Source organism: Panulirus ornatus, chromosome 3 (assembly GCF_036320965.1).
Source record: "Panulirus ornatus isolate Po-2019 chromosome 3, ASM3632096v1, whole genome shotgun sequence".
Lineage (NCBI taxonomy): Eukaryota > Metazoa > Arthropoda > Malacostraca > Decapoda > Palinuridae > Panulirus > Panulirus ornatus.
The window spans coordinates 56,637,202-56,664,095 of NC_092226.1; the positions used below are offsets into that span (position 1 = coordinate 56,637,202).

Here is a 26,894-nt window from a genome sequence, read left to right on the forward strand (position 1 = left end):
CATGGAAGCGGAAGTGGATCATAGGGTGGGGGAGGGGGCGAAAATCCTGGGGGCCTTGAAGAATGTGTGGAAGTCGAGAACATTATCTCGGAAAGCAAAAATGGGTATGTTTGAAGGAATAGTGGTTCCAACAATGTTGTATGGTTGCGAGGCGTGGGCTATGGATAGAGTTGTGCGCAGGAGGATGGATGTGCTGGAAATGAGATGTTTGAGGACAATGTGTGGTGTGAGGTGGTTTGATCGAGTGAGTAACGTAAGGGTAAGAGAGATGTGTGGAAATAAAAAGAGCGTGGTTGAGAGAGCAGAAGAGGGTGTTTTGAAGTGGTTTGGGCACATGGAGAGGATGAGTGAGGAAAGATTGACCAAGAGGATATATGTGTCGGAGGTGGAGGGAACAAGGAGAAGAGGGAGACCAAATTGGAGGTGGAAAGATGGAGTGAAAAAGATTTTGTGTGATCGGGACCTGAACATGCAGGAGGGTGAAAGGAGGGCAAGGAATAGAGTGAATTGGAGCGATGTGGTATACCGGGGTTGACGTGCTGTCAGTGGATTGAAGCAAGGCATGTGAAGCGTCTGGGGTAAACCATGGAAAGCTGTGTAGGTATGTATATTTGCGTGTGTGGACGTATGTATATACATGTGTATGGAGGGGGGGGGGGGGTTGGGCCATTTCTTTCGTCTGTTTCCTTGCGCTACCTCGCAAACGCGGGAGACAGCGACAATGTATAATAAAAAAAAAAATATATATATATATATATATATATATATATCTTTCATACCACTCGCCACCTCCCGCATCAGCGAGGCAACGCCAAGAACAGAGGACCGGGCCCCCCTCTCCGTTCCTCCTCTTGGAAAATTAAAAAAAAAAATGAGAGGTTAGGTTTTCCAGCCCCCACTCCCTTCCCTTTTAGTCGCCTTCTACGACACGCAGGGAATACGTGGGAAGTATTCTTTCTCCCCTATCCCTAGGGATAAAATTATATATATATATATATATATATATATATATATATATATATATATATATATGCCACCTCACTAATGCAGGAGAGAGTGACAAAGTATAATATATAAATGTATATATGTTTTTGTATATAAATGTATATATATATATTTTTTTTTTTTTTTTTTTTAATTTTCCAAAAGAAGGAACAGAGAATTGGGCCAGGTGAGGGTATTCCCTCAAAGGCCCAGTCCTCTGTTCTTAACGCTACCTCGCTAATGAGGGAAATGGCGAATAGTTTGAAAGAAAAAAGAAAGTATATATCTATATATTCCTATGAGTCCACGGGGAAAATGAAACACGATAAGTTCCCAAGTGCACTTTCAAGTAATAATCACATCAAGAGGGGAGACACAAGAGAGAAATATAACAGTCAGTTGATATACATCGAAGGGACGAAGCAAGGACGCCATTTGGCAAACAAGCGATTGTCCAAGACAGACAACGAGCGTTCATAAACTTACCATTTTACAAATTCTATCAACAATGAAGTTATCTAATTTGCATAGACCATCACTAATATTAAGATTATAATTCACTGTGTATTTGATAATAAAAGATATAATCATATTTTTCATGGTAATAGAGTTGATAACTGAGATGGCATTACTCCAGTCAATACAATGATCAGGGATACAGGGATAATAAATATATATTATCCCTGCGTATAAGGGAGAAAGAATACTTCCCATGTATTCCCTGCGTGTCGTAGATGGTGAGGGAGTGGGGGCTATAAATCATCCCCTCTTGCTTTGTTTTCCAAAAGAAGGAACAGAGAAGGGTGCCAAGTAATGACATATTTTCTAAGACTCAGTCCTCTGTTCTTAACACTACCTCGCTAACACGGGTAATGGCGAACATGTATGAAAGAAACATAAATTTTTCTTTATTATACTTAGTCGCTGTCTCCCGGGTTAGCGAGGTAGCACAAGGAAACAGCTGAAAGAATGGCCCAACCCACCCACATACACATGTATATACATAAACGCCCACACATGCACATATACATACATATACATTTCAACGTATACAATACATATACATACAGAGACATGTATATATATATACAGATGTACATATTCATACTTGCTGCCTTCATCCATTCCCAGCACCACCCCGCCACACATGAAATAGTCTCCCTCCTTCTCTCTCTCTCTCCATCAAGGCAGTGCCAGGAACAGACAAAAAGGCCATATTCGTTCACACTCAGTCTCTAGCCATCATGTGTAATGCACCGAAACCATAGCTCCCTTTCCACATCCAGGCCCCACAAAACTTTCCATGGTTTACCCCAGACGCTTCACATGCCCTGGGTCAATCCACTGATAGCACATTGACCCCAGTATGCTACATCTTTCCAATTCACTCTATTCCTTGCACGCCTTTCAACCTCCTGTATGTTCAGGCTCTGATCACTCATAATCTTTTTCTCACCATCATTCCACTTCTAAATTGGTCTCCCATTTCTCCTTGTTCCCTCGCCCTCTGATACATATATCCTCTTTGTCAATCTTTCTTCACTCATTCTCTCCATGTGACCAAACCACTTCAATACATCCTCTTCTGCTCTCTCAGCCACACTCTTTATTACCACACATCTCTCTTACCCTTTCATTACTTACTTGATCAAACCACCTCATACTACATAACGCCCACACATGCACATATACATACATATACATTTCAACGTATACAATACATATACATACAGAGACATGTATATATATATACAGATGTACATATTCATACTTGCTGCCTTCATCCATTCCCAGCACCACCCCGCCACACATGAAATAGTCTCCCTCCTTCTCTCTCTCTCTCCATCAAGGCAGTGCCAGGAACAGACAAAAAGGCCATATTCGTTCACACTCAGTCTCTAGCCATCATGTGTAATGCACCGAAACCATAGCTCCCTTTCCACATCCAGGCCCCACAAAACTTTCCATGGTTTACCCCAGACGCTTCACATGCCCTGGGTCAATCCACTGATAGCACATTGACCCCAGTATGCTACATCTTTCCAATTCACTCTATTCCTTGCACGCCTTTCAACCTCCTGTATGTTCAGGCTCTGATCACTCATAATCTTTTTCTCACCATCATTCCACTTCTAAATTGGTCTCCCATTTCTCCTTGTTCCCTCGCCCTCTGATACATATATCCTCTTTGTCAATCTTTCTTCACTCATTCTCTCCATGTGACCAAACCACTTCAATACATCCTCTTCTGCTCTCTCAGCCACACTCTTTATTACCACACATCTCTCTTACCCTTTCATTACTTACTTGATCAAACCACCTCATACTACATATTGTCCTCAAACAGTTCATTTCCAACACATCCACCCTCCTCTGCACAACCCTATCTATGGCCCATGCCTCGCAACCATATAACACTGTTGGAACCACTATTCCTTCAAATATACCCATTTTTGCTCTCCAAGATAACGTTCTTGCCTTTCACACATTCTTCGGCGCTCACAGAACCTTCGCCCCCTCCCCCACCCTGTGACTCACTTCTGCGAGCATGGTTCCATCTGCTGCTAAATCCACTCCCAGATATCTATAACACTTCACTTCCTCCAGTTTTTCTCCATTCAAACTTACCTCCCAATTAACTTGTCCCTCAACCCTATTGAACCTAGTAACCTTGCTCTTATTCATATTTACTCTCAGCTTTCTTCTTTCACGCACTTTACCAAACTCAGTCACAAACTTCTGTAGTGTCTCAACCGAATCAACCACCAGCACTGTATCATCAGCGAACATCAACTGACTCGCTTCCCAAGCCTTCTCATCCACAACAGGCTGCATACTTGCACCTCTCCCCATAACTCTTACATTCACCTCCCTAACCACCCCATCCATAAACAAATTAAACAACCATAAAGACATCACTCACCCCTCCCAGGAACCGATATTCACTGCGAACCAATAATTTTCCTCTCTTCCTACTCATACACATGCCTTACATCCTTGGTAGAAATCTTTTCACTTCTCTGAACTTACCTCCCACACCATATACTCTTAATACCTTCCACAAAGCATCTCTATCAACCCTATCATATGCCTTCTCCAGATCCATAAATGCTACATACAAATCCATCTGTTTTTCTAAGTATTTCTCACATACATTCTTCAAAGTAAACACCTGATCCACATACCCTCTACCTCTTCTGAAACCACACTGATCTTCCCCAATCTGATGCTCTGTTCATGCCTTCACCCTCTCAATCAATACCCTCCCATATAATTTCCCAGGAATACTCAACAAACTTATGCCTCTGTAATTCAAACACTCACCTTTATCCCCTTTGCCTTTGAACAATGGCACTAGGTATGCATTCTGCCAATCCTCAGGCACCTCACCATGATACATATATGTATTGAATATTCTTACCAACCAATCAACAACACAGCCACCCCTTTTTTAACAAATTCCCTGCAATACCATCCAAACCCGTTGCCTTGATGGCTTTCATCTTCCCCAAAGCTTTCACTACCTCTTCTCTGTTTACTAAGCCATTCTCCCTGACCCTCTCACTTTGCACACCACCCCAGCCAAAACACTATATCTGCAAATCTATCATCAAACACACTCAACAAACCTTCAAAATATCCACTCCATCTTCTTCTCATTTCATCATAACTAGCTATTACCTCCCCATTTGCCCCCTTCACCGAGCTCCCATTTGTTCTCTTGTCATATGCACTTTATTCACTTCCTTCCAAAACATCTTTTTATTCTCCCTAAAATTTAATGATACTCTCTCAACCCAACTCTCATTTGCCCTCTTTTTCACCTCTTGCACCTTTCTTTTCATCTCCTGCCACTTTCTTTTATATATCTCCCAGTCATTTGTATTACTTCCCTGCAAAAATTGTCAAAACGCTTCTCTCTTCTCTTTCACTAACAATCTTACTTCTTCATTTCACATTCACTACGCTTTCTAATCTGCCTGCCTCCCACCTTTCTCTTGCCACATGCATCTTTTGCGCAAGCCATCACTGGTTCCCTAAATACATCCCATTCCTTCCCCACTCTCCTTGCGTCATTTGCTCTCACCTTTTCCCATTCTGCCTTCAGTCTCTCCTGGTACTTCCTCACACAAGTCTCCTTTCCAAGCTCACTTACTCTCACCAATCTCTTCTCCCCAATATTTTCTCTTCTTTTCTGAAAACCTCCACAAATCTTCACCTTTGCCTTTACAAGATAGTTATCAGACATCCCTCCAGCTACCCCTCTCAGCGGGGGGCTGAAAACCCCCCTCCTTATATTCATATTTCTATAAGGGGAAACAGAAGAAGGAGTCATGGGGAGTGCTTATTCTCCTTGAAGGCTCAGATTGGGGTGTCTAAATGTGTGTGGATGTAACCAAGATGAGAAAAAAGGAGAGATAGGTAATATGTTTGAAGAAAGGAACCTGGACATTTCTGAGTGAAACAAAGCTCAAGGGTAAATGGGAAGAGTGGTTTGGGAATGTCTTGGGAGTAAAGTCAGGGGTTAGTGAGAGGACAAGAGTAAACGGGTATGTTATATGGTTATGAGGCATGGGCTATAGATAGGGTTGTGCTGAAGAGGGTGGATGTGTTGGAAATGAAATGTCTAAGGACGGTATATGGTGTGAGGTGGTTTGATCAGGTAGGTAATGAAAGGGTAAGAGAGATGTGTGGTAATACAAAGAGTGTGGTAGAGAGAACAGAAGAGGGTGTGTTGAAATGGTTTGGACACATGGAGAGAATGAATGAGGAAAGACTGACAAAGAGGATATACATGTTAGAAGTGGAGGGAAGAAGGAGAAGTGGAAGACCAAATTGGAGGTGGAAGAATTGAGAGAAAGATTTTGAGTGATCGGGGCCTGAACATGCAGGAGGGTGAAAGGCGTGCAAGGAATAGAGTGAATTGGAACGATGTGGTACACTGGGCCCTGACATGCTATCAATGGATTGAACCAGGGTATGTGAAGCATTTGGATTGAAAGGTCTGCAGGGCCTGGATGTGGAAAGGGAGCTGTGGTTTCGGTGCATTACACAAGACAGCTAGAGACTGAGTGTGAACGAATGTGGCCTTTTTTGTCTTCATGTGTGGTGTGGTGGTGACGAGAATGGATGAGGGCAGCAAGTATGGATATGTACATGTGTATCAGTATGTCTGTGTATGTATGTGTGTATACACTGAAATATATATGTATGTATATGTGCATGTACAGAGCATCAGATTGGGGAAGAGCAGTGTGGTTTCAGAAGTGGTAGGGGATGTGTGGATCAGGTGTTTGCTTTGAAGAATGTATGTGAGAAATACTTAGAAAAAGCAAATGGATTTGTATGTAGCATTTATAGATCTGGAGAAGGCATATGATAGAGTTGATAGATATGATAGATATGATAGTTGATAGAGATGCTCTGTAGAAGGTATTAAGAATATATGGTGTGGGAGGCAAGTTGTTAGAAGCAATGAAAAGTTGTTATCGAGGATGTAAGGCATGTGTACGTGTAGGAAGAGAGGAAAGTGATTGGTTCTCAGTGAATGTAGGTTTGTGGCAGGGGTGTGTGATGTCTCCATGGTTGTTTAATTTGTTTATGGATGGGGTTGTTAGGGAGGTGAATGCAAGAGTTTTGGAAAGAGGGGCAAGTATGCAGTCTGTTGTGGATGAGAGAGCTTGGGAAGTGAGTCAGTTGTTGTTCGCTGACGATACAGCGCTGGTGGCGGATTCGTGTGAGAAACTGCAGAAGCTGGTAACTGAGTTTGGTAAAGTGTGTGAGTGCAAGGTTATTAGGTACAGTAGGGTTGAGGGACAAGTCAATTAGGAGGTAAGTTTGAATGGAGAAAAACTGGAGGAAGTGAAGTGTTTTAGATATCTGGGAGTGGATTTGGCAACAGATGGAACCATGGAAGCGGAAGTGAATCACAGGGTGGGGGAGGGGGCGAAAGTTCTGGGAGCGTTGAGGAATGTGTGGAAGTCGAGAACATTAACTGGGAAAGCAAAAAATGGGTATGTTTGAAGGAATAGTGGTTCCAACAATGTTATATCGTTGCGAGGTGTGGGCTATGGATAGAGTTGTGCGGAGCAGGGTGGATGTGCTGGAAATGAGATGTTTGAGGACAATATGTGGTGTGAGGTGGTTTGATCGAGTAAGTAATAATAGGGTAAGAGAGATGTGTGGTAATAAAAAGAGTGTGGTTGAGAGAGCAGAAGAGGGTGTTTTGAAATAGTTTGGTCACATGAAGAGAATGAGTGAGGAAAGAATGACCAAGAGGATATGTGTGTCAGAGGTGGAGGGAACGAAGAGAAGTGGGAGATCAAACTGGAGGTGGAAAGATGGAGTGAAAAAGATTTTGAGTGATCGGGGTCTGAACATGCAGGAGGGTGAAAGGCTTGCAAGGAATAGAGTGAATTGGAACGATGCGGTATACCAGGGTCGACGTGCTGTCAATGGATTGAACCAGGGCATGTGAAGCATCTAGGGTAAACCATGGAAAGTTCTGTGGGGCCTGAATGTGGAAAGGGAGCTGTGGTTTCAGTGCATTATTACATGACAGCTAGAGACTGAGTGTGAACGAATGTGGCCTTTGTTGTCTTTTCCTAGCACTACCTCGCATACATGCGGGGGGAGGGTGACAAAGCAAAATAAATAAGATAAATATGTGCGTGTGTGGGCATTTATGTATATACAAGTGTATGTGGGGGCATTGGGCCATTCCTCGTCTGTTTGCCTGCTCTACCTCGCTAACACGGGAGATGGCAATTAAGTATAATAAATATAAATATATATCTTTTTATTCATTTATTTTCTATACTTAGTCGCTGTCTCCTGCGTTAGCGAGGTAGTGCAAGGAAACAGACAAAAGAATGGCCCAACCCACCCACATACACATGTATATACATAAAACACCCACATACGCATATACATACCTATACATTTCAACGTATACATACATACACATACACAGACATATACATATATACACACGTACATATTAATACTTGCTGCCTTCATCCATTCCCGTCGCCACCTCACCTCATATGGTGTGTGTGTGTGTGTGTGTGTGCGCATATGAGTGGATGGGACATTCTTCATCTGTTTCCTGGTGCTACCTCACTGATGCGGGAAATGGAGATAAGTATAATTAGAAAAATACATATATGCTGTATTTCAATTTCTAGAATAGGAAACAGAAGAATGAGTCAAGCTGGGAGTATTCATCCTTCTTGAAGGCTGAGACTGGAGTGTCTGAATCTGTGCAGATGAGAAGAAAGGAGAGATGGGTAGTATGTACGAGGTAAGAAACCTGGATGTTCTGGCTCCGAGTGAAATGAAGCTCGAGTGTGAAGGGGTAGAATTGTTTGGAAATGTTTTGGGAGTAAAATTAGGGGTTGGTGAAAAGACAAAAGCTGAGGAAGGTGTGGCAATACTCCTGAAGCAGTTGTGATTGAATATAAGAGAATAAATTCTAGATTGAGATGGGAAAAAGTGAAAGTGCATGGCAAGAGATGAGTGATTATTGGTGCTTATGCACCTAGTGAAGAAAATTCAGATCATGAGAGACAGGTGTTTTGAGAGTAGCGGAATGAGTGTGTAAACAGTTTTGGTGCATGAGATGATTTGAGTGATTTGAATGCAAAGGTGTGTAATGTGAAAGTTGAGGGTATAACTGGTGTGCATGGGTAAATAGTGTTGTGAATGGAAAAGGTATAGAGCTTGTGGATTTGTGTGCTGAAAAAAGACTGGTGACTGGAAATATCCAGTTAAAAAAGAGATATATCCACAAGTATACATGTGAGTACGAGAAATGGTCAACAGGCATTATTAGATTGCATATTAATTGATAAGCATGTAAAAGAGAGACTTTTGGATGTAAATAAGCTGAGAGGGGCAGCTGGTGGGATGCCTGATCACAATCTTGTGGAGGTGAAGGTAAAGATTTGTAGAGGTTTTCAAAAAAAATAAGAGAATTTCAGGGAGAAGAGAGTGTGAGAGGAAGAGAGCTTGGAAAGGAGACCTGTGTGAAGAAATACCAGGAAAGATTGAGAGCAGAATGGCAAAAGGCAAGAGGAAATGAAATGAGGGGAGTGGATAAGGAATGGGATGTATTTAGGGAAGAAGTGATAGCATGTGCAAGAGATGCGTATGGCATGAGAAAGGTGGGAGGTGGGCAGGTTAGAAAGGGTAGTGAGAGGTGGATGAAGAAGTAAAGTTGTTGGCGAAAAAAAAAGAGATGCGTTTGGATGGTACTTACAAGGAAGGTGTGCAAATACCTGGGAGATATATAAGAGAAAGTGACAGGAGGTCAAGAGGAAGGTGCAAGGGTTGAAAAAGAGGGCAAATGACAGCTGGGGTTAAAGACTATCATTAAACTTTAGGGAGAATAAAAAAATATTTTGGAAGGAGGTAGAAAGGATAGTGAGAGGTGGATGAAGAAGTAAAGTTGTTAGCGAAAGAGAAAAGAGACGTGTTTGGGTGGTACTTACAAGGAAGGAGTGCAAATATCTTGGAGATGTATAAGAAAAATTGGCAGGAGGTCGAGAGGAAGGTGCAAGGGTTGAAAAAGAGGGCAAATGACAGCTGAGATCAGACTATCATTAAACTTTAGGGAGAATAAAAAGATATTTTGGAAGGAGGTAGAAAGGGTAGTGAGAGATGGACGAAGCAGTAAAGTTGTTAGTGAAAGAAAAAAGAGACATGTTTGGATAGTACTTACAAGGAAGGAGTGCATATAACTGGGAGATGTATAAGAGAAAGTGAAAGGAGGTCAAGAGGAAGGTACAAGGGTTGAAAAAGAAGGCAAATGATGGCTGGGGTTAGAGAGTATCATTAAAGTTTTGGGAGAATAAAAAGATATTTTGGAAGGAGGTAAATAATGTGTGAAAGATGAGAGAACAAATGGGAACATTGGTGAAGGGGGCAAGGGGAGAAGTGACAACAAGTAGTGACGAAGTGAGGAGGAGACAGAAGGAATGTTTTTAAGGATTGTTGAATGTGTTTGATGATAGAGGGGCAAGTAGATAGTAGTTGGTAGGCAGCCAACGACCAGGGAGGCATATTACCAGTACTACCCGCCTGGGTGTCAGGAGGGTTAGTGGCATCTGCTTACTGCGCCAGGACATCAGTAGTTGTCAAGCAGCACTCCTCTGACCGAGGTAGCTGTTATTTCTTTCTGCCTCACTAACACATGGACTTCTGGTATTCTGTCCACAAATATGCAACTTCTCCTTGTCATACATAACACATGACAACACTTAACTCACACAGCTCAATCTTCATAACATTAGTTTTTCCTGTAGTGAGTACTATGCACTAGCCTTTTGACAAAATGGTTGGAGCAGTAGACAGAAGTAGTAGGTAGGAACATTTTGGCAGGAGCAGTAGGTAGAAATATTAAGTAGTAGTTGGTAGGAGCATTATATAGTAGTCACTAGGAACATTATGTAGGAACCTCAGCAAACACTGTGCTAGAGTTGCCCTCTGCCAGTGGCCTGATAAGGGTGAGGCATAAAGGCTAAGAAGTGGCACAGGAGTTCACTAGTTATGGTGACTGTATGGCTGTGGTCACCCCTTTGAGGGAGTTCCAGTTGAAACAGGCATCAGAGATGCAGGATTGATAGAGTGGCAGATAAAGGGTGTTTTGGTTGAGGTGGTGTGCGAAGTGAAAGAGTCAGGAAGAGTGATTTAGTGAAGAGATGAGGTAGTGAAAGCCTTGCAGAAGAAATCAGGCAAGGCAGCAGAAGTGGATGGTATGGCAGGTGAATTTATTAAAAAAGGGGGTGACTGTTACTGACTGGTTGGTAAGGATTTTCAATGCATGTATGGATGATGGTGAAGAACCTGAGGATTGGCAGAATGCATGTATAGTGCCACTGTACAAAGGTGAGTGTACAAACCACAGAGTATAAGTTTCTTGAGAATACCTGGATAACTGTATGGGAGGGTATTGACCGAGAGGAAGAAGGCATGTCCAGAGCATTGGACTAGAGAGGAACAGTGTGGTTTCAGAAGTGATAGATGATGTGTGGATCAGGCGTTTGCTATGATGAATATATGTGAGAAATACTTAGAAAATAAATTTACCAATCTGGAGAGGGCACATGATAGGGTTGATAGAAGGACTTAAAAATATATGGTAAGGGAGGTAAGCTGCCAGAAGCAGAGGAAAGTTTCTATCAAGGATTTAAGGAATGTGTATGAGTAGCAAGAGAAAAGAGTGATTGGTTCCCACTGATGGCTGGTCTGGGGCAGGGATATGTGATGTCACCATGGCTGTTAAATTTGTTTACGGATGGGGTGGTTAGGGAGGTAAATGCAAGAGATTTGGAGAGAGGGGCGAGTACGCAGTCTGTTTGGGATGAGAGGGCCTTGGAAGTGAGTCAGTTATTGTTTGCCAATGATGCAGCACCTGTGGCTGATTCAAGTGAGAAACTGCAGAAGTTGGTGACTGAGTATGAAAGAGTGTGTGAAAGCAGAAAGTTGAGAAAAAATGTGAAGAAGAATAAGGTTATTAGATTCAGCAGGATTGAGGGAAAAGTTAGCTCAGATGAGAGTTTGAATGGAAAAAAAAATTGAAGGAAGCGAAGTGCTTTAGATATCTGGGAGTGGACTTGGCAGCGAATGGAACCAATGAAGTGGAAGTGAGTCATAGGGTGGGGGAGGGGTGAAGGTTCTGTGAGAGATGAAGAATGCATGGAAAGAGAGAACATTATCTTGGAGAGCAAAAATGGGTATTCAATGGTTGCAAAGCATGGGCTTTAGATAGGATTGTGCAGAGAAGAGTGGCTTTGTTGGAAATGAAATGTTTGAAGACAATATGTGGTGTGAGGTGGTTTGATTAAGTAATGAAAGGGTAAGAGAAATGTGTGGTAATAAAAAGAGTGTGGTTGAGAGAGCAGAAGAGGGTGTGTTGAAATGGTCTGGAAATATGGAAAAAATTAATGAGAAAAGGTTGACAAGAGGATACATGTGTCAGAAGTGGAGGGAACAAGAAGTGGGAGACTATATTGGAGGTGGAAGGATGGGGTGAAAAAGATTTTGAGTGATCAGGCCCTGACCATGCTGGAAGGTAAAATGTGTGCTCTGATCACTCAAAATCTTTTTCATCATATCCTTCCATCTCCAATTTGATCTCATTCTCCTTGTTCCCCCACTTCTGACACACACATATCCTCTTTGTCAACATTTCCTCACTCATTCTCTTCATATTCCAAACCATTTCAGCACATCCTCTTCTGATCTTCCAACCACACTCTTTTTATTACCACACATGTCTCTTACCCTTTCATATCTACTCAGTTAAACCACCTCACACCACATATTGTCCTCAAACATTCACATGTTTAACTCTGAACAATCAAAGCATCTTTCACTTCATCCACCCACATCCTCCTTGGTTTCTAATTTTATTCATTAGCTTAACTTCTGACACATATTCACTTTTAGTCACCCACTCTTCAGTCATTCTTTCCATACATCCAAATCATTTCAGCACACCCTTTTCAGTTCTCTTAACCATACCTATCATTATTCATTCAGTCATCCCTGCTTACATCACATACTGCCTATAAGCATTAAATTTTCAACAGATTCACCTTTTTCGATACTTTTTTATTCGGGGGCTCATGCTTTTCCATCCAAGCACCACTCCTGGGACCATCATACCATAAAACATACCTCTTTTCCGAACACCTCTCAATGCACCAAAGATCTTAGCCTCCTCATCCACACTATGGCTTAATTCAGCTCCCAGGTTCATCTGCTGTCTAATGCACTACCAGGTATCTAAAACAATCCAATTATCCAAGTTTTCTCTAAGTTCACACTCCAACCAACTGTCTCTCTTCCCTGCTAAACTTCATAAACTTACTTTGATTTACATCAACTCTAAACTTCTTCCTCTCACGCATACCTCCAAACTCAAACACCAGCTTCTGCAGCTTCTCACATGAGTCTGCTGCCAAAGCTACATTGTCAGCAAACAGCATCTAAATCACATTGAACAAAAGGATTACCAATTCAGTTGCATATCATTACTGTGCAATCATATGAATAAAAAGTTTCCAGAAAAGGAAGTATATAATGAATGGCTAGCTTTAAATTTCAGATGATTTCAGATGACTTTCATCAAAGCAAAGCAGTTATGAATTTGTCACATTAAGAAGCAAGCTGATAAATACAGAAAAATACTGATATCGTCTAACATATCATTTGTACAAAAAGTCATGGGGGACAAGGAGTTCACTGTGAATTAGTACAGTGATTACAGATACATAATCCAAACACAAACAAAGCAAAACTGACAAACTTCTGGGAAATAGTGACTATCTACAACATGCAGAACAATACAGGGCAGTCTTACAACTAGTGGATATATGCACAGCCTTTAAAGCTTCCAGTGCTGTTTGTAAACTGGGATCTAACTTCATGAATAACATCATAACTTAATCACAAAAGAGACTGAAATAAAATCTCCCATATATGCTAATGATGATTAATTTTGCATATCTAGTAGTGAAGAAGTAAACCTGGACACAGTCTATAAACACTGGGAGAGAAATAAAGACAGAAGAGTTAAAGTTTTCATCCAAGAACAAGCATCTACTCATCTAGTCTGCTAAGCACTGGCTAAGGTTCTTATTCCACTGACAATGATTAAAGGTCTCCTGAATCAAGAAAACAAATATTTTTTCATCACTCACAAGAAAACAAATAATGTAAGATTCTGTGTCTAAAAACAGGGAATAAATTTTTTCTGCATAAATAAAAGGCAAGAGAGAAAGGGTAGTGATTGGTGGGAAGACAGTAAAGTCATTGGCAAAAGAGAAAAGAGGGGTGCATGGGTGGTTCTTACAAGGAAGGGATGTGAGTGACTGGGAATGTAGAAGAAAAAGCAGTATGGGGTCAAAAGGAAGATGCAGGGCTGAAAAAGAGGGTAATTGAGAGTTGAGGTGAGCGAGTATCAGCAAAATTCATTAAGAATAAGACGTTCTTAAGGTTAAAAGTATGAAAAAACACAAGAACAAATCAGAACATTGGTGAAGGAGGCAGATGGGGAAGAGGCAACAGACAGACATAAGGTGAAGAAGAGATGGAGTGAGTATTCTGAAGGATTGTATTTAGGGAGGTTAAAAGTATGAGAAAGCAAGAGAACAAATTAGAAAACTGGTGAAGGGGGCAAATGAGGAAGAGGCAACAGGTAGTGATAAGGTGAAAAAGAGATGGAGTGAGCATTTTGAAGCACTGCTGAATGTGTCTGATAACAGGTTAACAGTGTGGGTAAAACATGAAAACAAATGAGTGGTAAATGAGTAAATGAGTAAATAGGAGAAGAGGCAACAGACAGCAATGAGATAAAGAGGAGATGGAATGAATGTTTCAAAGGATTGATGAATGTGTTTGATGCTAGGGTGGCAGATGTAGGGTGGCTGGGAAGGGGAGGTGCACAAAATGAGAGAGTCATGGCAAGTGGTTTGGTGAAGACAAGCAGTGATGGAAACTTTGTGTAAGATGAAGCATGACAGCAGCTGGAGTGGATGGTATTGCAGGTGAATTTTCTAAGATTCTTGATTGATTAGTTAGGGAGTATGCATCATGGTGAAGTGCCTGAAGATTGGCAGAACGCATGTATTGTACCACTGTATTAAGACAGGGTGAACAAAAGTGAGTGTTTGAATTACAGAGATACAACTCTGATGAGTGTGCCAGGTAAGTTGTATTGAAGAGTACTGACTGAGAGGGTGGTGGCATGCACAAAATATCAGACTGGCTTCAGGACTGGAAGAGGATATATGGATCAGGTGTTTGCTTTGAAGAATATGAATGAGAAGTACTTATAGAAACATAAGGATTTGTATGGGGGATTTATGGATCTGGAGAATGAATATGAGAGTGATGATAGAGATACTTTGTGGAAGGTATTACAATATAGTAAAGCAGGAAAATAATTAGAAGAAATGAGAAGATTTTATCAAGAGAGTAAGGTGAGTGTGCAAGCAGGAAGAGAGGTGGATGAGTGGTTGCAGGTGAAGGTGGGTCTACAGCAAGGGTGTGTGATGTCATCATGGCTGTTTATTTTGTTTATGGATAGGGTGCTGAGGGATATAAATGACAGAGTCTTGAAGAGAGGGCAGGTTTACAGTCTGGTCTACAGGAAGGGTGCTAATGTCACCCTGGCTATTTACTTTGTTTATGGATGGGATGGTGAGGGATATAAATGATAGGGTCTTAGAGAAAGGGGCAGGTATGCAGTCTGTAGGAAGTAAGATAGCCTGGTAAATGAGTAGCCTGTTGTTTGCTGATGACAAAGCACTGGTGGTAGATTTGAATGAGAAACTGCAGAATTTGGTGTCTGACTCTGGAAAAGTGTAAGGAGAATGTTGAGAGTAAATATGAAAAAAGCAAGACATTAGGTTAGCACTGCAGAGACGGAGGTTTGTTGGTGTGTGAGTTTGAGAGGAGAAAACTTGGAGGAAGTGTAGTGTTTTTGATACCTGGCAGTGGATATAGCACTGAATGGAACCATGGAAGTGGAGATGAGTCACAAGTTGTGGAAGCATTGAGGAATGTATGGAAAGAGAGATTGCTATCTGGAATGGCAAAAATGGGCATCATTTGAAGGTATACTAGTCCAAGCAAAGTTGTAGAGATGGAAGGGATGGGTTATGGATGAGAATGTAGGGAAGATAATAAATGTGTTGGGAATGAACTGTATGAGGACATTATGTGGTGTGAAGAGGGTTGCCTGAGTAAAAAATGATAGCATAAGGAAAGGTCTGGTAAAAAAGAAGAATATCATGAAGACAGCTGAAGATGATGGGCTGAAATGGTTTGAACACATGGTGAGAATGAGTAGGGAGAAGTTGCCAAAGAGGATATATGTGTCAGAAATGGAGTGGGACAAGGAAAAGGGGGAGACCAAACTGGAGATAGAAGAACTAAGTACTAACAGATTTTGAGAGCTCAAGGCCTGAACGGGTACAGGAGGGTAAAATGTGTACATAGGACAGAGTGAGTTGGAGCAATGTGGTATACAGGGGGTAATGTGGTGTCAATGGACTGAACCAGGACCCATGAAACAGCCAGGGGAAATCATGGAAAGGTCTGTGAGACCTGGATGTGGTTAGAAGGCTGTATTTTCAGTACATTACATATGACAACTAGAAAATGGATTTGAGCAAATAAAGCCTTCTCTTAATCTATTCAAAATGCTATCTCACTAATGCTGGAAATAGCTAACAAGTTTGAAAAAAAAAAGAAAGAAAGGTAAAGGTACTAGATAAAGTACATCTTTGTATGTGTCAAGATATATAATCCTTCATTTCATACGTAAAGAAATCACAAAATACAATTTACTCTACGTCGACAGCAATGATGAAATATTTTGTTCCATGTCAATAATTTTGTTTAATGCCTAATGTACAGATTCATGGGAGATTCTAAATGGCAACTGAACATTTTTTATGACATGTTTTCTTGATTTCATATTAACCTTTGGTACACAAATGATTTTTCTTCTATTCTCTCCACTGAGCAAAAAATATAAATTTTCTTTTCTTAATTTCTGAAATGATGTTTTCCACTTACTCCAATGGCTATTTCTAAGTATGCAAGTTAACATTCACATACGTTTCATGGTCTTTTTCACTTATATGATCCGTAATGATTTTTTGTACTAATGACTTTAATCAAGCAAGTTCTAATATTTTTCTGCATTCATCAAAGAAGTATGCAAGTTTACATTCACATACATTTCATGATCTTTTTCATTTATATGATCCTCCATGTTTTGCACAAATAACTTTAATCAAGCAATCTCTAAAATTTTTCTCTACTAATCAACTAGCTTGATAATGTGCTAAATTCATAACTGGCAACCTAACAACTACAAACATTTATCACCTTTACAACGAAACAAAGATCCTCCCAATACAGTCTCACCTTAACATGATTGGCACTCAATTCTAAGCAACAGCACTTCTTCCACCCAAGCCACTGTATAACTAACCACCAAATCCCACGTAGAAAAAAATAGCTTACCCCTGCTTCACACTTCAGTAACCTCTACTCACAGATACCCCCACACCTAACAAACATTACAGTGATAAAACATATACACACTGAAATAACCTGAGGACTAAACAACTGATTGCCGACTCAGTCTTAAATCCAACCCACCACAGAAACCACACTACCCAAACAAATACAAGTCGCACTCTCCCGTTTACGATGTAGACATCACCAATCACTATAACACTAAAATAGCTCTTTGATATATCTCAAGACCCTTCATGCCCACAACACAACAACCATATAAAAGACATCAAATACTTACTGCTCAACTGCCTTGCACTCTCTGCACACATTAAATACAAACACTTTATGATCTCAGACACCATCCAGTGGATGTGGCCAATTTCTTGAGTGTGGCAAGAGCCTCATAAGGAAAGAAGGGACTCCTGGAGCAGGAAGTAAGTAAGGCACAAAGAAACTGTCAAAAAAACATTTTTTTGATAATAAACATTATTTACCAGACTGGACAATCACAATTACTGGTGGCATGTTACTGTGGTGGGCACAGGGCTGGGTACTATGGGAAGCAGTAGGCACCACAGATATGGCTAGTCCTAAGAAAGGGTGCAAAACTACCCACTGTGGTCACTACTGGGTTACTGAGGCCTCTGTGTAGCTCCAGTGACCTATCCTATGCTTGGGTTGCCATCTATGGCTAGCCAGCAGAGCTTAAAGTGCACACAGAATTCAGGTTTTTGGCAGTGAATTACATGCATAAGTTGAAACCAACAGCACCCTGCAATGTCAGAATCGACTGATGCTAATAACAATGAAAGAGTCAAATAAGCTTCTTGAGCAGTACACCTTGCTAATTATCTCTTCTTTTTATATTCTTTCTACTTCCTGCAATACCTAAAATAGCCTTTAAAAGGTACATTATGAACACTGATGGCACAAATCTGCACACTGCTTTAATACAGGTGTATGAAAAAAAAATAAATTGTGTATGGTTCAAAAAAATTAGAGGGAACATTGTTTAATACCATCTACTGATGAGTATCATCAATCTACAGATACTGTAGTATGTATGATGTCTACTGGGAACAGTAATGAGGCAAAAGTGTTACTTAGGGTCACTATCATACACAATTATTATATACATATACATACACATTTGTATAAAACATAAAATGAAAGTTTTCCATTTGATGTGCATAAAAAAATGCTGAGCAAAAAAAACAGCTCTGTTGTTATTAACCATTTGCATGCAAATCCAAGTCTCCACCCTCCATCAGTCCAACCAAGGGTAACATAAAATGAAAATCAGAATTTGGCAAAATAACCTTCAGAAAATATGAAATATACTATAAAAACTTAGAAAAAAAATAGTGAAACAAATTAAGATAAAATTCAATGCCAACTGGTTGTAAGGAGAGAGTCACAAACTGAGCCCAAATAAGGCAGTGTGTATGTGTGTGTGTGTGTGAGAGGGTGGGGAAGCATAGCCCAACTGCTTGTATTTCAACCAATGAAGGACAAGCCAGCATGTCAAAAAGTGATGTACACTACCATGAATAAAAACATACATAAAAACTAAGTGAAAATGAAAAACAAACTTAAACTTAATGCTTGGGCAGATCCAGTTGGTGGCAGAAGGGGTGTATGGAGACATTTACACAGTAATGCTCTGAACATATGTGCTATATCAAAACCAGTGTCACTACCTAACACTTACTGCAAGTGTATGCTTCTCTCCCCAACCATTATGTATGACCTGTAAATCTCTGGTACCGTAAAATGATTTACAAGATTTCTTCATAGTCCATGCCATCAAAGATGAGAAATGATAGCACAAGATGTGCTCATTCTAACTAGCAAATTGTGGAAGCTTTTTCTTTAAATGGTTGAATGTCGTGTAGTTTTGGCAACTTATGATTACAAAAGAAACCCACTTATAAAAGCACCAAGTTTAAAGTGAGAAAAGCTGTATCCTGCAGAGAAGTGGCAAACTGATGAAAGCCACATCCCTTACAGAATGGGTTAAAGCACACCCAGTTTCAAAATAGAAAATAAGATAGCCCTCTTAATACAGTACAGCACTGTATATATAGACTTTTCTAAATTACCACTAATGAATTCCATCCACAACTTGCAGAATAATACAGTTTGAAACACAAATACTGTTTTGGCTCTGCTGCAAAAAACTACTGCTTACCTGTCATAAGGTATCCTGCACCTGAAGGGAATGTAGGGTATGTTAGAGATGGGTAATCCACTTCAGCCCACTTTCCATACACAGGTACAGAACGATGATGATGAAAATGGGACCACCAAGTGGGATCAGCAATATTCGTACTCTTTGTTAGAAAATCTAATATGGGAATGTTTACAAAGGTATCATCATCTACCTTCATTACATATGAGGAGTTACGTTCATGGGTTACCCTGTGAAAATCAGAATAAAGACTTACACTTCAGAGTGCTTGATAACTGAAAAGATATTCAAAGACATTTCAAACATATGTCAAATATATAGACAGAGGGTTAAAATGATGACAGAGGTCTCCTTTCTTTGGGAAGGCTTACTATAATGCATGTCTCCATAAAACAGATCATTAAACATGAATTTGTAGTATATTCTTTTAGGATGCATGGAGGAATATCATCTGCTTTATATGCTTAGCCTGTCTGGTCACACAGTGAGTGAGGTATATCTGAGAATAGCGTTGAAATCACTAAAAACAAGATGAGTGGAAAAGACAAAGCCAAAGGGTGTGGCCATACCATTATCAGGGTACAAAAGAGGAGGAAAGATATATCAGCAAGAATTTTTTTTCATACTACTTAATTGCTGTTTCCTGTGTTAGCGACGTAGCACCAGGAACAGACAAAGAAAGGCAAAATCCACTCACATCCAAAAGTAAATGACATTAAGAAATATTCTTTGCTGATGACAAAGGAATAAACCTGTAGAAGAAGAGGGAGGTTAGAAAAATCTCTTCATATTAGAGAGTGTCTGATCTCATAAAAAGATTTGCAATGATTCCTAATGAAATTAAAAGGCTGAAGAAGCTTCAGATGAAGGGCATGTTTCTATACATGATGCATCCAATTCTTGGTCTATATGGATCTAGATGAGGAACATGTTTCTATACTTGAAGCATACAATCCTTGATCTATATGGATTTAGAACTACAGTGACCATACCGTATGAGAAGATAAAGTGTTAGAAGAAGAGGGAATTTATGGTATATACCCTGAGTAATGAGCTCTGTTGTACAATCTGTACAAAAAAATTATCAAGCAATGAGAGAACAAAAGTTATTTCAGGTAAAGTTGAATACAAGATTTTAAAAATCAGTCCAATAAACCTCCTACAATGCCACTGCTGGAATTTAGAGTGAGAAATGGAAAGAGCATCATAAGAGATAACACAAGAGTGAGATCAAAAGATCCTGAAGGGGAAAAATTATATAACTGTAGCAAAGTTTAAATGCGGAAAAACGTGTTATAAGTTTCAAGATAACTGCAAACACAAGTAAGATTTCTATTCAGCTGTTCCAGTTCACTTAAACCAAGAAAAAACATGGGTCTCACTGACTATTTATAGTAGGAAATTTTGCCATTCTATGACTCCTGAGTTATCCCTATACAGAGGATCTCAGCACATGGATGAAAGAATAACAGCAATGAAAGAAATCAATTTTGCTGAATTTGAGGAAAAGTAGTGTTAGAGGAAACAATACAGGATAACAAACTTTGAGTTTGTGGTCCAAGAGGCATGAAAAAGACATTGGTTTGTTACTACAGGCACAATCCTTGAGAAGAATACTGAAGTAGATGATATGGTATGGGACAAGGAAAACTGTACTGAAAATGAGTAACTAAAGTTTCAGTGATACAATTAATTTCAAGGCCATGAATTTTAGTAAAATGAGCAGAGAAAGAGTCAAGTCTCAGGGAATAGTAAGAAATATTAGTGGGGCCAAGACTGCCTGTAGTTAGCATGAAACCAAAAGATTCTAAGCATTCCCAGACTGGGGGCTAACTGACAGATGAATTGAAGGTATTTGAAAGAAAGAGGAAAGTAAAATGAGAGAAGAGATAAGGAAATGCATTATAAACTGCACATCCTACTTTTAAAATATGACTATAAACAGAAAGTGATGGAGGGTCAGTCAGAACCTATACATACTGAGATAAAGGTATTCAGAAAGTTATAAAGGCCTCCGCAAAATACGTCAAAAATTTTAAGGAAGTACATACTAAGTTTCCAGACTTCTTTTAATATAATACTTTTGATCCATTCATAAACCTCCCTAAGCATATGTTGTGAAAAAAATGCAGTATTTAAGCCAATAATGGTTGTGAAAAAATGCAGTATTTAAGCCAATAATGGTTGTGAAAAAATGCAGTATTTAAGCCAATAATGGTTCAGTGTCAAAAAATTACTCAACCAGTAAGAAGTGAAATTTTCCTAAAAATCTGAAATTAGGAGCGGGCTTTCTCTACTGATATCAAGATTAATCAAATAAGTTTAGAAAGAACTGGTCAGCAGTGTGGACACAGGTATGATGTGTTAAGAACAACAGTTCTTTCTGTATGGGAAGAGCAAAAGTAGGTATAGGGAAACTGCAATGGTTAAAAGAAAGAAAGAGTTTTCTGGAGGGGGGTGCCCTACAGGGTATACAATAAACTTAAGATGATGATTCATGCATTTTCTAAAGTTATTTCAACTTCTTTAATCCCTCAAAAGGAAAAACAGCCTAAAGTACACTTAACTGTTCCACTGATCTACACTACTGACTAGTGAAACAAACATGTCCATTTCACCATCTTCCTAAACAGTGACATATCTCTATTTATGGATCTGGAGAAGGCATATGATAGAATTGATAGAGATGCTCTGTGGAAGGTACTAAGAATATATGGGGTGGGAGGCAAGTTGTTAGAAGCAGTGAAAAGTTTTCATCGAGGATGTAAGGCATGTGTACATGTAGGAAGAGAGGAAAGTGATTGGTTCTCAGTGAATGTAGGTTTGTGGCAGGGGTGTGTGATGTCTCCATGGTTGTTTAATTTGTTTATGGATGGGGTTGTTAGGGAGGTGAATGGAAGAGTTTTGGAAAGAGGGGCAAGCATGCAGTCTGTTGGGGATGAGAGAGCTTGGGAAGTGAGTCAGTTGTTGTTCGCTGATGATACAGCGCTGGTGGCCGATTCATGTGAGGAACTGCAGAAGCTGGTGACTGAGTTTGGTAAAGTGTGTGAAAGAAGAAAGTTAAGAGTAAATGTGAATAAGAGCAAGATTATTAGGTACAGTAGGGTTGAGGGTCAAGTCAATTGGGAGGTAAGTTTGAGTGGAGAAAAACTGGAGGAAGTAAAGTGTTTTAGATATCTGAGAGTGGATCTGGCAGCGGATGGAACCATGGAAGCGGAAGTGATTCATAGGGTGGGGGAGGGGGCGAAAATCCTGGGAGCCTTGAAGAATGTGTGGAAGTCGAGAACATTATCTCTGAAAGCAAAATTGGCTATGTTTGAAGGAATAGTGGTTCCAACAATGTTGTATGGTTGCGAGGCGTGGGCTATGGATAGAGTAGTGCGCAGGAGGGTGGATGTGCTGGAAATGAGATGTCTGAGGACAATATGTGGTGTGAGGTGGTTTGATCGAGTAAGTAATGTAAGGGTAAGAGAGATGTGTGGAAATAAAAAGAGCATGGTTGAGAGAGCAGAAGAGGGTGTTTAGAAATGGTTTGGGCACATGGAGAGAATGAGTGAGGAAAGATTGACCAAGAGGATATATGTGTCAGCGGTGGAGGGAACGAGGAGAAGTGGGAGACCAAATTGGAGGTGGAATGATTGAATCAGGGCATGTGAAGCATCTGGGGTAAACCATGGAAAGTTCTGTGGGGCTTGGGTGTGGAAAGGGAGCTGTGGTTTCGGGCATTATTGCATGACAGCTAGAGACTGAGTGTGAACGAATGGGGCCTTTGTTGTCTTTACCTAGCGCTACCTCACACACATGAGGGGGGAGGGGGATGTTATTCCATGTGTGGCGAGGTGGCGATGGGAATGAATAAAGGCAGACAGTGTGAATTGTGTGCATGTGTATATATGTATATGTCTGTGTGTGTATATATATGTGTACATTGAGATGTATGGGTATGTATATTTGCGTGTGGGGACGTGTATGTATAAGCATGTGTATGGGGGTGGGTTGGGCCACTTCTTTCGTCTGTTTCCTTGCGCTACCTTGCAAATGCGGGAGACAGCGACAAAGCAAAAAAAAAAATTTCTATCTAAGAGAAATTTCGATCTTTGGAAAAGTTTATCAATATGCATCACTGAACAAACGTCCTTAATTAATGCATTCAGCTGTTTCACGTCATCAAATACCATAATGTCAAATCTATCCCAAATTGGTTGCTGAATACTTACGTTGAATCTAAACTTGTACTACAGCTCTGTTTACACTCAATAGAATTTGACCAAAACTAATTCTTTAATGTAGTATCCAAACAAACTGAAAATGGTAAAGTCTCTGAAATATAATGATGCAGAGGTAACCACAATAAGAAACAGTCAGAGCAAATGGAAATTACAGAATTAATTCTTTACATGAGAAAAATAAAGCATTCATATATATAACTCCTGTTTTAAGCCTTTCACCATTATTATGAGTTTATAATTCACCCCTTCATGACTAAATCCTGGGCATGAACTACGCTGAGAAGTACAAAAATGAATCACTAAAAGTGCAGGAAATACATGGTTGCCTTTATGCATACCACACTTCTTTAAAACCTTTGACACTACAGATAACTTTAGTAACATACAACGGGTGAATGATAATAATAATAATAATAATAATAATAATAATAATAATAATAATAATGATAATAATAATAATAATAACAACAACAATAATAATGATAATAAAGAAAACTTCCAATGCATTCCTCAGGTGTTATGAAAGGCGACCAAAGGGGACGGGAGCGGGGGGCTGGAAACCCTCTCCTCCTGGTATTTTAACTTTCTAAAAGGGGAAACAGGAGTCACGCGGGGAGTGCTCATCCTCCTCGAAGGCTCAGACTGGGGTGTTTAAATGTGTGTGGATGTAACCAAGATGAGAAAAAAGGAGAGATAGGTAGTATGTTTGAGGAAAGGAACCTGGATGTTTTGGCTCTGAGTGAAATGAAGCTCAAGGGTAAAGGGGTAGAGTGGTTTGGGAATGTCTTGGGAGTAAAGTCAGGGGTTAGTGAGAGGACAAGAGCAAGGAAGAAGTAGCACTACTCCTGAAACAGGAGTGGTGGGAGTATATGATAGAGTGTAAGAAAGTAAATTCTAGATTGATATGGGTAAAACTGAAAGTTGATGGAGAGAGATGGGTGATTATTGGTGCATATGCACCTGGGCATGAGAAGAAAGATCATGAGAGGCAAGTGTTTTGGGAGCAGCTGAGTGAGTGTGTTAATGGTTTTGATGCACGAGACCGGGTTATAGTGATGGGTGATTTAAATGCAAAGGTGAGTAATGTGGCAGTTGAGGGAATAATTGGTGTACATGGGGTGTTCAGTGTTGTAAATGGAAATGGTGAAGAGCTTGTAGATTTATGTGCTGAAAAAGGACTGGTGATTGGGAATTCCTCGTTTAAAAAGAGAGATATACGTAAGTGTACGTATGTGAGTAGGAAAGATGGCCAGACAGCGTTACTGGATTATGTGTTAATTGATAGGCGTGCGAAAGAGAGACTTTTGGATGTTAATGTGCTGAGAGGTGCAACTGGAGGAATGTCTGATCATTATCTTGTGGAGGCGAAGGTGAAGATTTGTAGAGGTTTTCAGAAAAGAAGAGAGAATGTTGGGGTAAAAAGAGTGGTGAGAGGAAGCGAGCTTGGGAAGGAGATGTGTGAGGAAGTACCAGGAGAGACTGAGTACAGAATGGAAAAAGGTGAGGACAAAGGACGTAAGGGGAGTGGGGAAGGAATGGGATGTATTTAGGGAAGCAGTGATGGCTTGCGCAAAAGATGCATGTGGCTTGAGAAGCGTGGGAGGTGGGCAGATTAGAAAGTGTAGTGAGTGGTAGGATGAGGAAGTAAGATTATTAGTGAAAGAGAAGAGAGAGGCATTTGGACAATTTTTGCAGGTAAATAATGCAAATGAGTGGGAGATGTATAAAAGAAAGATGCAGGAGGTCAAGAGAAAGGTGCAAGAGGTGAAAAAGAGGGCAAATGAGAGTTGGGGTGAGAGAGTATTATCAAATTCTAGGAAGAATAAAAAGATGTTCTGGAAGGAAGTAAATAAAGTGCGTAAGACAAAGGAACAAATGGGACCTTCAGTGGGGGGGGGCCCTTAATGGGGAGGTGATAACAAGTAGTGGTGATGTGAGAAGGAGATGGAGTGAGTATTTTGAAGGTTTGTTGAATGTGTTTGATGATAGAGTGGCAGATATAGGCTGTTTTGGTCGAGGTGGTGTGCAAAGTGAGAGGGTTAAGGAAAATGATTTGGTAAATAGAGAAGAGGTAATAAAAGCTTTGCGGAAGATGAAAGCCGGCAAGGCAGTGGGTCTGGATGGTATTGCAGTGGAATTTATTATAAAAGGGGGTGATTATATTGTTGACTGGTTGATAAGGTTATGTAATGTATGTATGACTCAAAAGTGAGGTACCTGAGGATTGGCGGAATGCTTCCATAGTGCAATTGTACAAAGGCAAAGGGGATAAAAGTGAGTGCTTAAATTACAGAGGTATAAGTTTGTTGAGTATTCCTGGGAAATTATATGGGAGGGTATTGATTGAGAGGGTGAAAGCATGTACAGAGCATCAGATTGGGGAAGAGCAGTGTGGTTTCAGAAATGGTAGAGGATGTGTGGATCAGGAGTCTGCTTTGAGGAATGTATGTGAGAAATACTAAGAAAAGCAAATGGATTTGTATGAAGCATTTATGGATCTGGAGAAGGGATATGATAGAGTTGATAGAGATGCTCTGTGGAAGGTACTAAGAATATATGGTGTGAGAGGCAAGTTGTTAGAAGCAGTGAAAAGTTTTTATCGAGGATGTAAGGCATGTGTACATGTAGGAAGAGAGGAAAGTGATTGGTTCTCAATGAATGTAGGTTTTCGGCAGGGGTGTGTGATGCCTCCATAGTTGTTTTATTTGTTTATGGATGGGGTTGTTAGGGAGGTGAATGCAAGAATTTTGGAAAGAGGGGCAAATATGCAGTCTGTTGTGCATGAGAGAGCTTGGGAAGTGAGTCAGTTGTTGTTCGCTGATGATACAGCACTATTCATGTGAGAAACTGCAGAAGCTGGTGAATGAGTTTGGTAAAGTGTGTGGAAGAAAAAAGCTGAGAGTAAATGTGAATAAGAGCAAGGTTATTAGGTACAGTAAGGTTGAGGGTCAAGTCAATTGGGAGGTAAGTTTGAATGGAGAAAAACTGGAGGAAGTGAAGTGTTTTAGATATCTGGGAGTGGATTTAGCAAATGAAACCATGGAAGCAAAAGTAAATCATAGGGTGGGGGAAGGGGCAAAAGTTCTGGGAGCATTGAAGAATGTGTGGAAGTCGAGAACATTATCTGGGAAAGCAAAAATGGGTATTTTTGAAGGAATAGTGGTTCGAAGAATGTTATATGGTTGCGAGGCGTGGGCTATGGATTGAGTTACGCGGAGGAGGGTGGATGTGATGGAAATGATATGTTTGAGGACAATATGTGGTGTGAGGTGGTTTCACTGAGTAAGTAATGAAAGGGTAAGAGAGATGTGTGGTAATAAAAAAAGTGTGGTTGAGAGAGCAGAAGAGGGTGTTTTAAAATGGTGTGGTTACATGGAGAAAATGAGTGAAGAAAGATTGACCAAGAGGATATATGTGCCAGAGGTGAAGGGAACGAGGAGAAGTGGGAG

General features: G+C 40.3%; 1 protein-coding gene across 1 annotated transcript in view; it reads right to left on the reverse strand.

The window, feature by feature from the left end:
* LOC139762752 (UDP-GalNAc:beta-1,3-N-acetylgalactosaminyltransferase 2-like) overlaps positions 1–26,894 on the reverse strand; it is a 217,968-nt gene that overhangs the window by 60,429 nt on the left and 130,645 nt on the right. The window contains exon 4 of the mRNA XM_071687861.1: positions 19,217–19,446. Coding sequence (XP_071543962.1) covers positions 19,217–19,446 — 230 coding nt within the window. The remainder of the gene's footprint in view (positions 1–19,216; positions 19,447–26,894) is intronic.